Source organism: Scardinius erythrophthalmus, assembly GCF_964197995.2.
Source record: "Scardinius erythrophthalmus genome assembly, chromosome: 1".
Classification (NCBI taxonomy): domain Eukaryota; kingdom Metazoa; phylum Chordata; class Actinopteri; order Cypriniformes; family Leuciscidae; genus Scardinius; species Scardinius erythrophthalmus.
In genome coordinates this window covers 20,191,805-20,203,975 of record NC_138221.1, presented here as the reverse complement: position 1 = coordinate 20,203,975, position 12,171 = coordinate 20,191,805, and the positions used below count along the sequence as shown (strand labels likewise).

Here is a 12,171-nt window from a genome sequence, read left to right as displayed (position 1 = left end):
AAACAAAACCCACGAGGGGGCAAAACAAGACAGGACCAACTATACTAGACTAACAAGACAAGACTAAACCTCAAACAAAAAACTGAACAATAAACTAACAGCTAAGACAGGATCAAACTCAGACAAGACTTTTCTCTGGACACAGTACTCACAGGTTGATATCACATCAGGTATCACATAAGATATAACAATGAACGAGCACAGGACAGCAAACACCAGGGGATTAAATGGGGAGAAACTAATGAGGGAAACAGGTGACAAGGGTAAAGCAATGAACGAGCACAGGACAGCAAACACCAGGGGATTAAATGGGGAGAAACTAATGAGGGAAACAGGTGACAAGGGTAAAGCAATAATGACAAAACGAGGATAACAAGGAGGCGGGGCAAGAGAACGAGACAACACAAGCACATGGCCCAAACAAATGGCCATGTGCTTGCACATAAAACATGGGCCTGTCATGATCCTGCCTCAAGACCAGGGAAAATCAGACAGGAAGGCAGAATCATGACAGAAATGAAGACAGACACAGTTTTTGTTTCATTCAGCTGTATTTACTCAGTGTAACTTATAACATCCAAGTGAAAGATATAACACCAACATGTCAGAAAAAAATAAAAAAAATAAAAAATAAAAATCACTGAGTTGGAAAAAGGATCACCCCCTTGTTTCAGTATTTTGTTGAACCACCTTTTGCTTTAATTACAGCCTTTAGTCTGTTGGGATATGTCTCTATTAACTTTGCACATCTAGACGTTGCAATATTTGACCACTCTTCTTTGCAGAACTGCTCAAGTTCAGTTAAATTTGATGGTGACCGTTTGTGGACTGCTGTCTTCAAGTCATTCCACAGATTTTCAATGGGGTTTAAGTCTGGGCTCTGACTAGGCCATGCAAGGACATTCACCTTTTTCTCCTTCAACCACTGTGTGGTCAGTTTTGCTGTGTGCTTTGGGTCATTGTCATGTTGGAAGGTAAATCTTCTTCCCGTTGACAACTTTCTGGCTGAGAGCAGCAGATTTTCCTCAAGAATTTGACAGCATTTTGCCCCATCCATTTTTCCTTCTATCCTGACAAGTGCTCCAGTCCCTGCTGCAGAGAAACAAACCCATAACATGATATTACCACCTCCATGCTTTACTGTAGGAATAGTGTTATTTGGATGGTGAGCAGTATTGGATTTTCGCCAGACATATCGTTTGGCGTTGAGGCCAAATAATTCAATTTTAGTCTCATCTGACCATAACACCTTTTTCCACGTGGCCTTAGAATCTTCAAGGTGCGTTTTGGCAAAGCTCAGTCGTGACTGCATGTGGCCTTTCTTGAGGAATGGCTTTTTTCTTGCAACCCTTCCATACAAGCCACATTTGTGGAGAATTTGTGATATTGTTGTCACATGCACACAATGACCACTTTTTGTCATGAATTCCTGCAACTGCTTCAGAGTTGCTGTAGGCCTCTTGGTAGCCTCTCTGACCAGTTTCCTCCTGGCCCTTTCATCCAGTTTGGAGCGACGTCCTGACCCAGGTAGGGTCTGTGTTGTACCAAATACCTTCCACTTCTTAATAATAGACTTCACTGTGCTTCTAGGCACTGATAAAGCCTTTGAAATTTTTTTTGTATCCATCTCCTGACTTGTGCCTGTCCACAACTTTATCCCGGAGATCTTTTGACAATGCCTTGCCACCCATAGTTGATTGTTTTCTTCAGTTGCACTACCAATGACTGAAATGCTTCAGGAAAAGCTTGTTTCATGCTGAGCTAATCAAAATGACCACAGCTGATCACTGTTGAAAGTCAATTGGCTTTGTGTGCTATTGAGAAGGTGATTAACTACACCTGGTTGGGTTTACAAGTCATTTTTAGGAGGGGGGTGATTCTTTTTCCAACTCAGTGATTCTGTTTTTTAATTTGTAAAAAAAAATTCTGACAAGTTGGTATTATATCTTTCACTTGGATGTTATAAGTTGTAAATACAGCTGAATAAAACAAAAATAGTTTTTGTCCGTTTTCATTTCAGGCTGCAAAGCAACAAAATGTGATTATTTTAAAGGGGGGTGATTCTTTTCTATACCCACTGTATATATATATATATATATATATATATATATATATATATATATATATATATATACACTGTTAGAAAAATATGTAGAAATTACAGTATTACTGGCAGCTACTTGCCAGTAACTTACTGTAGATTTAAATTTATGTTATTTACTGGCAACAATTTGTTCAAAATTAAATGAACATTAAACATTAACAAGTCTTTATCTTTACAGAATAAAACTAAAATAGCATCCTCATGCAAAGCATTCTGGGAACCAAAATCTGAAGGAAAAAAAAAAACAGAAAAAGGTTGATGAAGATTTCTGGTTCCTAGAATGCTTTGCATTAGATTGTTATTTTATAATTGTATTCTTTAAAGACAAAGACTTGTTAATGTTTAATATTCATTTAACTTTGAACAAACTGTTGCCAGTAAATAACATAAATTTAAATCTACAGTAAGTTACTGGCAAACAGCTGCAAAACTACAGCAAATTTTTTACAGTGTATATATATATATATATATATATATATATATATATATATATATATATATTTATTTATTTATATATATATATTTTTATATATATATATATTTATATTTATTTATTTATATTTTTATTTATTTATTTATTTTTTATTATTGATTTAATCATTTAGATTTCATTGAAAAGGCTAAAAATTTTATACTGCTATAGTTAAAAAAAGTTAACTTAACTCATAAATTGGACTCTATATGAGTTCAGTGATTCAGGTCAAATGATTGTTAATTAATGATTATGTTAAAACACAACCACCATCAGATCACCTTTTCTCTTTGGTCATCTGGTACAGCAGCCAAACGAAACTTAAAGTTAATAATTTAAGGGTCAAGAGCCCAACTAAAACACACACTGATCTCCACAATGGTAACTTTAATTATGGTTTTCTCCTTCAGTGATTCTGCTTGTTAACATCAGGTGTCTTCAATGTTGGCAATAAAAGATATTTTGTAAATTTTACTCATTTTAAATGGTTAACTTTTAAGGAATTCATTTGATTAATTATTACTCAATTCTAATTTGTTAAATTTAATTAATAATATTGCTTGTAATCTGTTGCCTCATTTTTATTAATTAGATATTAATAAAATCAATGTATTCTTTTTTACAGTGTATTGGGAATAATACGCGCGCGCTGGTATTCAGTGATATGTTTCATTTTGAATTTGAGGTGGTAGAACGGATTAGTCGTGTGTTAACTTACCGAACTGTTACATCACACAGTCTACGTCGGACGGCTTAAATCCGAACCAAGTCCAAATAATGAATGTTGCACCGATCTTTTACACCAGCTTTAACTTTCAGCCGTGTTTACTTAAGATGAAGACGAATATGATGCGTTGCAGCCGGGTGTTCCTCGCGGCCGCGGGTAGATTGCGTCATCATAGCTTGTGTAGCTTGAGCCAGCTCACAACCCAACTTGGAGAATAGATTAACGGCGATATTTTTTTTATCGCGCGATAAGAGTCGCTGCGTTAACGCCGATAACGGCCCACCACTACTCTTTTTATATAATAAAAAAAAAAGAATTTGAATTTCCGTTTTTGTATTTCTTGGTGATATATCACATCAGAACACATACAAGTGACTCAAGAAGTGAATTGTCAAGGCATCCACCTTGTAGCTTGAGTCTATATGCTTTCACGCAGCCGTTATTTTGAAATCGAAAGCAACGCTCCAGTGGGAAGAAAACCGGAAGTGTCGCCTTTAATCACAGGAGAGTCGTGAATGCGATGGCGTATTGTTGTGTTTAATGATGTTGTGTCAATTCTAAAACTGTACATACATTTCTTTCATACTTTAGACTATATACAGTGAAATTCATTTATAAATAATATCTTTAATATCTAAAAAAAGAAGCAGGAATGAACTATATACATATCCTATATTGGATATTAACATCCAAAAGTGTAATTCGCGGCAGCAGCTTCAGGTTGGTAGTCCAAAGGCATTGTTGTTTATCTTTAGGCAAGTCAAGGCAAGTTTATTTATATAGCACATTTCATACACAATGGCAATTCAAAGTGCTTTACATAGAAGAAATAAAAATAATAAAAATAAATAAGAATAATTAAAACAGTATAGAAAAATAAAAAATAAAATACAGTACAGTACAGATAGTCGGACGAGCATTGGCACAGTGCTCATTCATTAAATGCATAGCTAAACAGAAGTATTTTGAGTCTGGATTTGAAAGTGACTACAGTAGGAGCACGTCTGATCTCCTCTGGAAGCTGGTTCCAGCTGCGGCTGGCATAATAGCTAAAAGCGGACTCGCCGTGCTTAGAGTGAACCCTTGGTATTTCTAGCTGATATGATCCTAGTGATCTGAGTGATCTGTTGGGTTTATATTCAGTGAGCATATCTGCAATGTATTGAGGTCCTAGGCCATTGAATGATTTATATACCAGTAATAATACTTTAAAATCAATCCTAAATTTAACTGGGAGCCAGTGTAAAGACCTGAGGACTGGTGTGATATGTTCATATTTTCTGGTTCTGCTCAGAATCTTGCCGGCAGCGTTCTGTATGAGCTGCAACGGTCTTATGGTGTTTTTGGGAAGGCCAGTGAGGAGTCCATTACAATAATCCACCCTGCTGGTGATGAAAGCATGCACAAGTTTTTCTAAGTCTTGTCTGGAAACAAAGCATCTAATTCTTGCAATATTTTTCAGATGATAGTATGCTGATTTAGTTATTGCTTTGACATGACTACTGAAACTAAGGTCTGACTCTAGTGTCACACCAAGATTCCTGACTTGATTTTTAGTTGTTTGACCCCTAGAGTGAAGGTATGCGTTCACCTTGAGAAATTCATCTTTGTTTCCAAAGATGTCATATTTACTTCCGGGGTTTTTCCAGGGTTTTTCCCACCGGAGCCTCACTTTCGATTTAAAAATGGCGGCTGCGTGAAATCAGCGCATAGAATCCAGAAATATGACTTTCTTCACTCTGCTATGAAAATTGACCCTTCCAGAAGTCAAAATATCAACATAGTGCCAGGCAGACTTAAAACCCCTTAGACCTTGAAGGGTTAAGGTCATTTGTAGCATATGTAGGGCCCAAACATAAACTAAAGCCCAGAGGCCCCAGACCCCTCAGTCCTGCCCTGATTCTATTTATATTTGTGCTATTGTTTGCAATTTGTTATTTTTACTTGAACTGTTTACTTGTCTTTATATTTATTAAAAAAAACTATTATGTTTTACTTTATGTCTTAATGTCAGATTTGGATGTCACAAACATGAACTTTTTTTTTGTGATGGGCCAGTGAAAATGTTTGCAGGGCAAGTAAAAATCTGAACCAGAATGAACCTGTAGAAAAGCTCCTTTTTTGTTGAGCCCAGCAAATATCAAGACCTGCCTTTTTAGTTACAAAATAAAGTTTTGTTACTCTGAAAAAATTGGCCCACCCTACATCTCAAAGCTGGAGCCGGGCCTGGTGTTGTTTAAGTTCATAGTAATTGTTCTAACTTCATGAAGCCTCATGGTGTGAATGATACATCAAACTGACCAGAACAAACTCTTTGAAATGTATATGATACTGGATATCAAGGGTGAAACTGTTAATAATGTAGACAGACAGCAATCTCATTCAGTGTCAGTCATGTGTGCGGTCAAAGATAATTTAGTTAGGCATTTTAAAAGCTATATTGAGAAAATTAAAACATGGAAAGCTCAAAAAGCAATAATATCAGGATACTTCATGACGTTCAGAACTAAAATTATTCCTGATTAAAGCAGAATCTGCAGAAAATAAGTAAATGGACAATAACAACGAGATGTTGAGAAAATGAGTAAAGAGTTTAATCAATAATTATATGAAGCAAATACAAACATTAATTAAAAGTGAAAGCAAATAAGACAGATCTCTCTCTTTACTGACTTAGAGCCAAATAATGTCAAGAGAAGAAGAGAAGAAAAGTGTCGTTTCAAAGATACATGAAAGTATATATTGTATTTGCATGGTAGAAGTGGAAGAGAAGATGTTCAAATGAAAAACAATGTAAACGAATTAATTAATATCAGATTCATGTCTCTCTTAAAAGTGTTATGGCCTCTTCTTCATTTCCCTGAACTTTGCCTACAAAGGTTTTTCCAGTGTGAATTTTCTGGTGGTCTTTCAGTTCCTCTTCTGTAGTAAAGGACTTCAGCACTGAAACACACACCGCCGTATCTTTTCTGCTATAATATTACTAATGAATCTTCTCCTTTGTGTGAATCTTCAGGTGTTTCTTCAGGACTGAAGCTCAGTGAAACTGTTTACCGCACTGATCACAGTTAAATGGTCTTTCTTCAGAATGAGAAGCAGAAGTTAGGCCCTCTGCTATTCTCAATATATATGCTGCCACTTGGTAATATTATAAGAAAACATGGAATTAGTTTCCACTGTTATGCTGATGACACTCAATTACATATTTCTCCACGACCAGATGAAAACGCTAAATTATCTAAATTGACAGTGTGTGTTAAAGATATAAAATACTGGATGACATGTAATTTTCTACTATTAAATTCAGATAAACGGACGTATTACTTATTGGTCCAAAAAACTGCCCACAAAACTTTAATTGAGAAGGATGTCCTGTTACTTTATCCACTACAGGCAAAGACCTGGGTGTTATACTAGACCGCAACTTGTCTTTCAAAAATCATATTTCATATGTTACAAGAACAGCCTTTTTCCACCTTAGAAACATTGCTAAGCTACGTAACATGCTATCTGTTTCTGATGCAGAAAAGTTAGTTCATGCATTCATGACCTCGAGACTAGATTACTGTAATGCTTTATTAGCTGGTTGTCCTGCATCCTCAATAAACAAGCTACAGTTAGTCCAAAATGCAGCCGCCAGAGTTCTCACTAGGTCAAGGAAATATGATCATATAACACAAATTTTATCATCTCTACATTGGTTACCTATTAAGTTCCGTATCAATTACAAAGTATTGCTACTGACCTATAAAGCCCTAAATGGTTTAGCTCCAGTGTATTTAATGGATCTTCTATCGCCCTACAATCCATCGCGCTCTTTAAGATCACTAAATTCGGGGCTTCTGGTCATTCCTAGGATATCTAAGTCCACTAAAGAAGGGAGGGCGTTTTCACATTTAGCTCCTAAACTCTGGAATAGCCTTCCTTGATATTGTTCGAGGATCAGACTCGCTGTCCCAGTTTAAAACTAGATTAAAGACACATCTCTTTAGCCAAGCATTCACATAATGATTACCTTTTATACTACAGCTAAATCAGATCAAATGCATTAATATTATGAACAGCAGCTATGCTAATTATTTCCCATCTGCTTTTTTACTGTTGTTATCTCGGGACGCTAGTTTGTATCCAGCCTCTCATGGAGTCTTCAGATGCACCAACACCCGTGAAGAGACGACTCAACGCCTGTGAAGAGACGACTCAACGCCAGCAATGTTATGCCCTAAATTAATACATGATTAACTAACTTTAATTTCCTTTGTACATTTATGAAATGCACTTTCTGTAAAGCTACTTTGAAACAATGTGTAATGTGAAAAGCGCTATACAAATAAATTTGAATTGAATTGAATTGAATGATCAATACAAACTTTAATTAACTAGGGCTGCAAGAACTAATAGATTAAATCGATCATGAAAATAATCCACAACCAAGCTAATTATAGATTAATCGTGTATGCTCAATCATGTCAATTTACAGCAGTGAAAAACATTCCTATGGACAAAACGCATCTGGAAAATAACATGGTTGGTGAGCACAGGAACCATGTGGTTTCTTTTAATGATATTACAATTTTGTGTTTACGTCGAAAATTGCTTTTATGTCACTTAGCCAGCAACAGAGAAACTGGTAACCAGGCAACAGACAAGTGACCAATCCTGAGTTGCGAAGTCACGACACACATTCAACCATCACGGTTCGGCACGGTTAGCCAAGTTTGTAATTATGCCGTACCGTACCAGGCTCAAGTGGAAACACAACTGGAACCTTTTCCGAAGGTGGAAAAGCAGCTTTTGTTGCTCAGTACATAAAGATGAACTACTTACTGTGATATCAGACTGTGGTGATGTGGTTTCTCCACTGCATGGATCTTCATGTGTCGCTTCAGGTGACTTTTAATAGAGAAACTCTTTCCACACTGATCACACGTGTGCGGCTTCTCTCCAGTGTGGATCCTCTCATGTGTTTTCAGATTTGATGACTGATTGAATCTCTTGTCACAGTGTGAACACTTGTAAGGTTTTTCTCCAGTGTGGATCCTCTCATGTGTTTTCAGATCTGATGACAGACTGAATCTCTTGTCACAGTGTGAACACTTGTAAGGTTTTTCTCCAGTGTGGATCCTCTCATGTGTTTTCAGATCTGATGACAGACTGAATCTCTTGTCACAGTGTGAACACTTGTAGAGGTTTTCTCCAGTGTGGATCCTCTCATGTGTTTTCAGATTTACTAACTGACTGCATCTCTTGTCACAGTGTGAACACTTGTAAGGTTTTTCTCCAGTGTGGACCCTCTCATGTGTTTTCAGATCTGATGACAGACTGAATCTCTTGTCACAGTGTGAACACTTGTAAGGTTTTTCTCCAGTGTGGATCCTCTCATGTGTTTTCAGAGATGATGAGTCTCTGAATCTCTTGTCACAGTGTGAACATGTGTAAGGTTTTTCTCCAGTGTGGATCCTCTCATGTGTTTTCAGAGATGATGACCGACTGAATCTCTTGTCACAGTGTGAACACTTGTACGGTTTTTCTCCAGTGTGGATCCTCTCATGTGTTTTCAGATGTGATGACCGACTGAATCTCTTGTCACAGTGTGAACACTTGTAAGGTTTTTCTCCAGTGTGGATCCTCTCATGTGTTTTCAGATGTGATGACACACTGAATCTCTTGTCACAGTGTGAACACTTGTAAGGTTTTTCTCCAGTGTGAATTCTCTGATGCAGTTTTAAACAGTTTGCTGCAGTAAAAGTCTTCTCACACACAAAGCACATGTACTCTCTCACACCAGTATGAGTTTTCTGATGCGTTTGTAAATATTGCAGCCGTGAAAAACTCTTTCCACATAGAGAACATGAATGTGGCTTCTCCTTCATATGAACTGTCAGGTGTTTCTTCAGGTTTGATCCACTAAGAAAATGTTTGCCGCATTGATTGCATGTGAACGGCTTCTCTCCGGTGTGGATCCTCATGTGAGCATTAAGGGATGATGATTGACTGAAACTATTCCCACATTGATCACATGTGAACGGCTTCTCTCCAGTATGGATTCTCATGTGAATCTCAAGATGATGCGTGTTTGTGAAACTCTTTCCACACTGAGTGCAGGTGAAAGATTTATTGGCTCTTCTTTTCTTTAAAAATGTCTTTTTTGTCTTTGAGCGACTCAAAGGTTTTTCTCCAGGTTTGACATGATGTTTCTCCTCTACTTCACTCAGTTCTTCACTCTCCTCCTTCACTTCACTCAGTTCTTCACTCTCCTCCTTCACTTCACTCAGTTCTTCACTCTCCTCCTTCGCTTCACTCAGTTCTTCACTCTCCTCCTCCACTTTCATCAGTTCTTTACTCTCCTTCACTTCACTCAGTTCTTCACTCTCCTCCTTCACTTTACTCAGTTCTTCACTCTCCTCCTCCTTCACTTCCATCAAGTCTGAAATGAAAGAAAACTCATTTTCAAATTTTCTAAATAATCAAAATAATTCAAAAAGAGAAATATGGAGTTAATGGAGATAAACAAAAAATCCCAGATGTAACAGACAACTGCAATAAAATATTACAATAATTTGTCTTTTTATAAATTAATTAAACATCCCTGAAACTTTCCATGAATGAGGTACACTTATCTTCCAGTTATTATTTTTTTTAAATAATCGGCACAAATCCCATGTTTTCACACATGTGACAGTGGGACACAAGAAATACAAGATCAAGTGAATTACACTGTAAGAAAGAACACAAAGGTTTGCAGTAAAGCGGAGTAGATTATAATTTTTTAAATTTTGGAATGATTATTATTTGTTATACATGTTTGTAAAAAAAATACGCACAAAATTCTGGTAACACTGTTACAAATTATAAACCATATATAAAATAAATGTAAAATAAAGAAGAAATGCTTGAATGAATGAACAATAAACACCAACCTCTTTGTTCTTCAGGATCTTCAGTGTGTTTCATTCTGCAGGGTTCTGGATCACTCATGTTCTCACTGTCCTCTTTAATAAACTCAGCCTCCGAGATTTCAGCTCTTCCTGATGCTCTGATGCTCCTCTTCACTTGTAGCTGATGGGAATATTCCAGCATTTATTGGAGAATTGCTGTGGGGGGAGCTTCACTGACCATGTGACTGCACTGGGAGGAGCTTCACTGATGATGAATTGTAATGCAAGGAGTTGATCTGCCAAAATCCAAAATATATAAAAGTTACTGAGTTTGTTTTTATGCTCATGAACAACAGAATATATAAACATAAATTCTTCCGAATATAAATAATGTTAAGAAAAACAGTTGAATGTGCAGAAATAAACATAGGCTACAGTAACAAACAAATACCCTCAGTCTATTCACACCAATGAAATGAGCTTTAAATGTCAATTTACATGAGATCTGAAGACATCAACATAATAAATGAGGTGAAAACAGGAACTATTGTCATGAAATAAAGAGTGTTTTCAGCAGATCTGTTAATACTGATGAGCCTCAGACTATCGACACTCATTCAACAAGCTATTAATTTACAAATTTACATTTATGCATTTGGCAGACACTTTTATCCAAAGCGATTGCATTGTATTTTAAGGTACACATTTACATTCTTATCAGTTCTACCTTTCCCTGGGAATCGAACCCATGACCTTGGCGTTGCAAATACCATTCAGGATCATCAGCAGATCATCTCATTTTATTTAGAGTGTTTGCTTTTAGGAACACAAAAAGCCTGTAAAACAGCTACATTGAAAGACAGTACTGTTATTTTTCACAATATGACATGGATAATTTATCAATAATAAAACAAAATAATTAAATAGATAACATATTTATGAACCTCTACAGGCAAATAATTACAATATCAAAACATGTGAATGTGCATCTAAATATAGTTTGACTTTATAAAAACTAATTGAAATAATTAATTAATAATAATAATAATTCCACCATTAACATTTGTATACAGAAACTGACAATGATCATAAACTCTTAAAAATAAAGAAAAATGTAACGTTCCCTGTGTCAAACTTCATTAATAGTATTGATCTATATAAATTTCCCACGTTCATTACCCATACAGGGCAATCAAGAGTTAGAATAGACATAGGCTACATTTTAATAAGTAAATGTAAACTGCCAAATGTTGACAAAGAAATAAAGGTAAACATGAAAATGGCAACAGCAACACTCGGGGTCGATTCCCATCAATTCCCCTCACAGATCTCAAACTTTAACTTGACTTTTAGTAACAGTTCTCACACAAACATCGAGACAATCACACAAACGAACACAAAATCGCTCAGGTCTGAATGAACTCCACACATTCTCCTCATGCTCGCTGCTGCTGCACTAAATGTTTATTTCAGTAGGAAGACGCCAGAAAAGACGCACAAGTATCGCTGTGATCGATGAAAACAATGCAGAAATGAGCCTGTCGCTTAATCAAACTGTATAAAGTGTGTTTGATGGAGTGTTAATATGAGAAATACCGTAAACTGCTCTCCTCACCTCAGAAGACTCGACGCTGAAACTGAATGAGGGAAGAGACGGCGCGAGCGAGCGGTGACGTCATCGGTCTCCAGCACGCGCATACGGGACACCCCGCAGCCAATGAGGGCCACGCAGATTCACAAATTTACCAGTAGCAAACTAGTAGGTTAGATTTTGAAATTGGTGGGGATGGGGACATCCCCTGAAGCTGAGCTGCATCTGTCATTAAAGGGATGGTTCACCCAAAAATGAAAAATGTTGTCATCACTCTCCCTTAAAGGGACAATAAGTAGCTTTTTAGGTATTTTATTATCTAAAAGCAATATTTTTAATCATACATATGTCCTCAATGGTGTACAAATACCTATGCCAATGATCTGACTAATCCTCATA

The 12,171-nt window shown here is 36.6% G+C and overlaps 2 protein-coding genes across 4 annotated transcripts in view; both read right to left on the bottom strand.

The window, feature by feature from the left end:
- The window catches only part of LOC308693264 (uncharacterized protein), a 67,533-nt gene that overhangs the window by 17,956 nt on the left and 37,406 nt on the right, over positions 1 to 12,171 (bottom strand). The window contains exons 2-4 of one of the 3 annotated variants that reach the window (XM_081370061.1): positions 10,909 to 11,028; positions 10,224 to 10,477; positions 8,131 to 9,730 (exon numbers count right to left, since the gene is read on the bottom strand). In XM_081370061.1, coding sequence (XP_081226187.1) covers positions 8,131 to 9,730; positions 10,224 to 10,383 — 1,760 coding nt within the window. In that variant the 5' untranslated portion in view covers positions 10,384 to 10,477; positions 10,909 to 11,028. Of the gene's footprint in view, positions 1 to 8,130; positions 9,731 to 10,223; positions 10,858 to 10,908; positions 11,029 to 12,171 lie in introns of those variants that run through there. The other 2 variants (XM_081370062.1, XM_081370060.1) reach the window with 2 other exon arrangements.
- Positions 10,935 to 12,171, bottom strand: part of LOC308693288 (uncharacterized protein) — a 38,640-nt gene continuing 37,403 nt past the window's right edge. The window contains exon 4 of the mRNA XM_081370088.1: positions 10,935 to 10,997. Within this exon, the coding sequence (XP_081226214.1) occupies positions 10,982 to 10,997 (16 nt within the window). The 3' untranslated portion in view covers positions 10,935 to 10,981. The remainder of the gene's footprint in view (positions 10,998 to 12,171) is intronic.